The sequence below is a fragment of the Halyomorpha halys genome, unplaced genomic scaffold (genome assembly GCF_000696795.3).
Source record: "Halyomorpha halys isolate HHAL.00 unplaced genomic scaffold, Hhal_1.1 Scaffold29.1, whole genome shotgun sequence".
NCBI lineage: Eukaryota > Metazoa > Arthropoda > Insecta > Hemiptera > Pentatomidae > Halyomorpha > Halyomorpha halys.
This window is the reverse complement of record NW_027115892.1, coordinates 1,295,117-1,297,234: the sequence shown is the minus strand read 5'-3', so window position 1 is coordinate 1,297,234 and position 2,118 is coordinate 1,295,117. Positions and strand designations below refer to the sequence as shown.

The 2,118-nt window shown below is 28.2% G+C and overlaps 1 protein-coding gene across 8 annotated transcripts in view; it reads left to right on the top strand.

Moving 5' to 3' along the window:
* Positions 1-2,118, top strand: part of unc80 (unc80, NALCN channel complex subunit) — a gene marked incomplete at its 3' end in the record, with an annotated part of 94,437 nt that overhangs the window by 74,783 nt on the left and 17,536 nt on the right. For all 8 annotated transcript variants that reach the window (XM_014426304.3, XM_067052886.1, XM_024361893.2 and 5 more), the window contains 2 exon segments: positions 238-330; positions 406-561. In XM_014426304.3, the coding sequence (XP_014281790.1) occupies positions 238-330; positions 406-561 (249 nt within the window).

Genomic DNA, 2,118 nt, shown 5'->3' with positions numbered 1-2,118 from the left:
TATATATCATATATACGTTTATAATATGTTTACATGTTATATAGCCACCAAGTCTTTAGGGAACTTTTAAATAAACTTTTTTACCTTTTAAGTTTTTATTTACTTCATTGGTTTGAGGTGGCTGTTTATTTAAGCCATAATGAAAATAAAGTGCTTTCTCTTCTTTGAACCTAAAATGTATTCCAGGCATATGAAAACATATTTGGATTTTATAAAAATCTTATAATTGATCTATAGGTGATTTGGAGTTGCTTGGTAGAAGATAGTGCCCTCTTCCTTCGTTATATTTTGGAAAGGTTAACTAGAGGAGATCAAGAAATGATGTTTAAGGTACAAAACTATGTTTCATAATAAATATTTTATTTTATGATACAGATATTTTATTCTTTCTGATTTATTAAACAGGTTCTGAGGCATCTGATAAGATTTGTACCAAGGTTACCACAGCAAGCAGCCTTCACCCTATATAATTACATTATTGGATATGTGATGTTTTATGTGAGGTCTCCTCAAGAAGAAGGTCAAAAATTAATTGGAGCAGCTCTCTCCATACTTTGGATGGTAAATATATGGCTCATTTTCTTTCTAATTAAAGTTTTCTTTTAAAATTTTTTTGAGGTTAATTACTTCCATCATTTGCAATAAATTATTATTTATTTATTCATTAACAATTGTACAACGTTTCGGGACCACTGTCCCGTATTTATGGACTATAAAAACCTCATGATTTCATGTGGGAAATCATGTCCACCATTTGTGCATCTTCACTTCTCTCTGAAGAGAGTGAAATGTTTTCAAAGTCCCGAAACATTGTACAATTGTTAATGAATAAATAAATAATAATTTATTGCAAATGATGGAAGTAATTAACCTCAAAAAATTTTTAAAAGAATTGACTCACGAGACTTCCTAGAGAGATAATCCAGATTAAAGTTTTCTTGATAATGTATTACGACTTTTAAGCTTTATCGAAAATGGTAGTGGCTGATAGATGTAATCACACACCTTATTCTAATAAAGATTGATTTGACTTCTTCTACAGTGCGCTGATGGTCCATTCTTTCAACATTCCTCCATGAGGAGGTCAGAAAGAATTTCACTATGGCAGGGCCTCCTATATCACAGTCCAATTCCCTTTTTTTCTAGTTTATGTATACATTATATTTTAAAGGTTTCATTTTATTTATTCAATGGTGGTAGAAGTTTATTACTTCTAGAAAATTTCCTGCACAGCTTTTTTAAATACCATGAATATGAATAAAGAGTGATGAATGAGCTATCATTAGCCAGAAAATATGTTTGCTCCCAAACTTAGCTGACTTATCAGGAATTCTTATACTCCTTAGTGATATTTTACTTTTATTTTTGGAGATTTTATTTTCAAATTATACTATTTCAGTATTATATTTATTAAATTATTATTATGATTATTATACTATACTAATTCTATAAACTACTCTACAATTTTTTGTAATACCCTGCAGACAATAATCTTTATTCTATTTATAGATATATTGTAATATATCTATCCTCTTTTTGTGTAAATTTGTATATTTTTTTTGTGTAAAGGGTTTTTAATATGTTTTTATTTTATTTATCATTTCAATATTGTTCAATTGCTTTGTTAAACTAAAAAGAAAGCTAACCGATTTTGTTCAACCAAATATGGAATGGAAATATTGTTGTTCAAAACAAAGAAGATGACGGGGCATGTCTTGCCAAAGTTTGTTGAATCACGGCCATGTTCAAATATTTTAAAAACTTTATTTTAACTTTTCATCATAATTGAAATTACAGTACATTTAAGAAAAAATAGAAGTTAAGAATAAGTATTAAAGAAAATTAGGAAATTATGAAGAAAAAATCATAAGAAAAAACTCAAAACCATAGTGCTACAATCGATGTTGAGCACTAACACCTAGAGAAGGGAAAGGAAGAAAACTTGGTTTTTGGAAGCATTCGTTGCTTAGTCGGGAGATGGATGATATCGCCTAGAGGCTTATATATATTATTATATAAATAGAATAAATATTATTGTATGCAGGGTATTACAACAAATTGCGGAGTAGTTTATAGAATTAGTATAGTATAATAATCCTAATAATAATATAATAAATA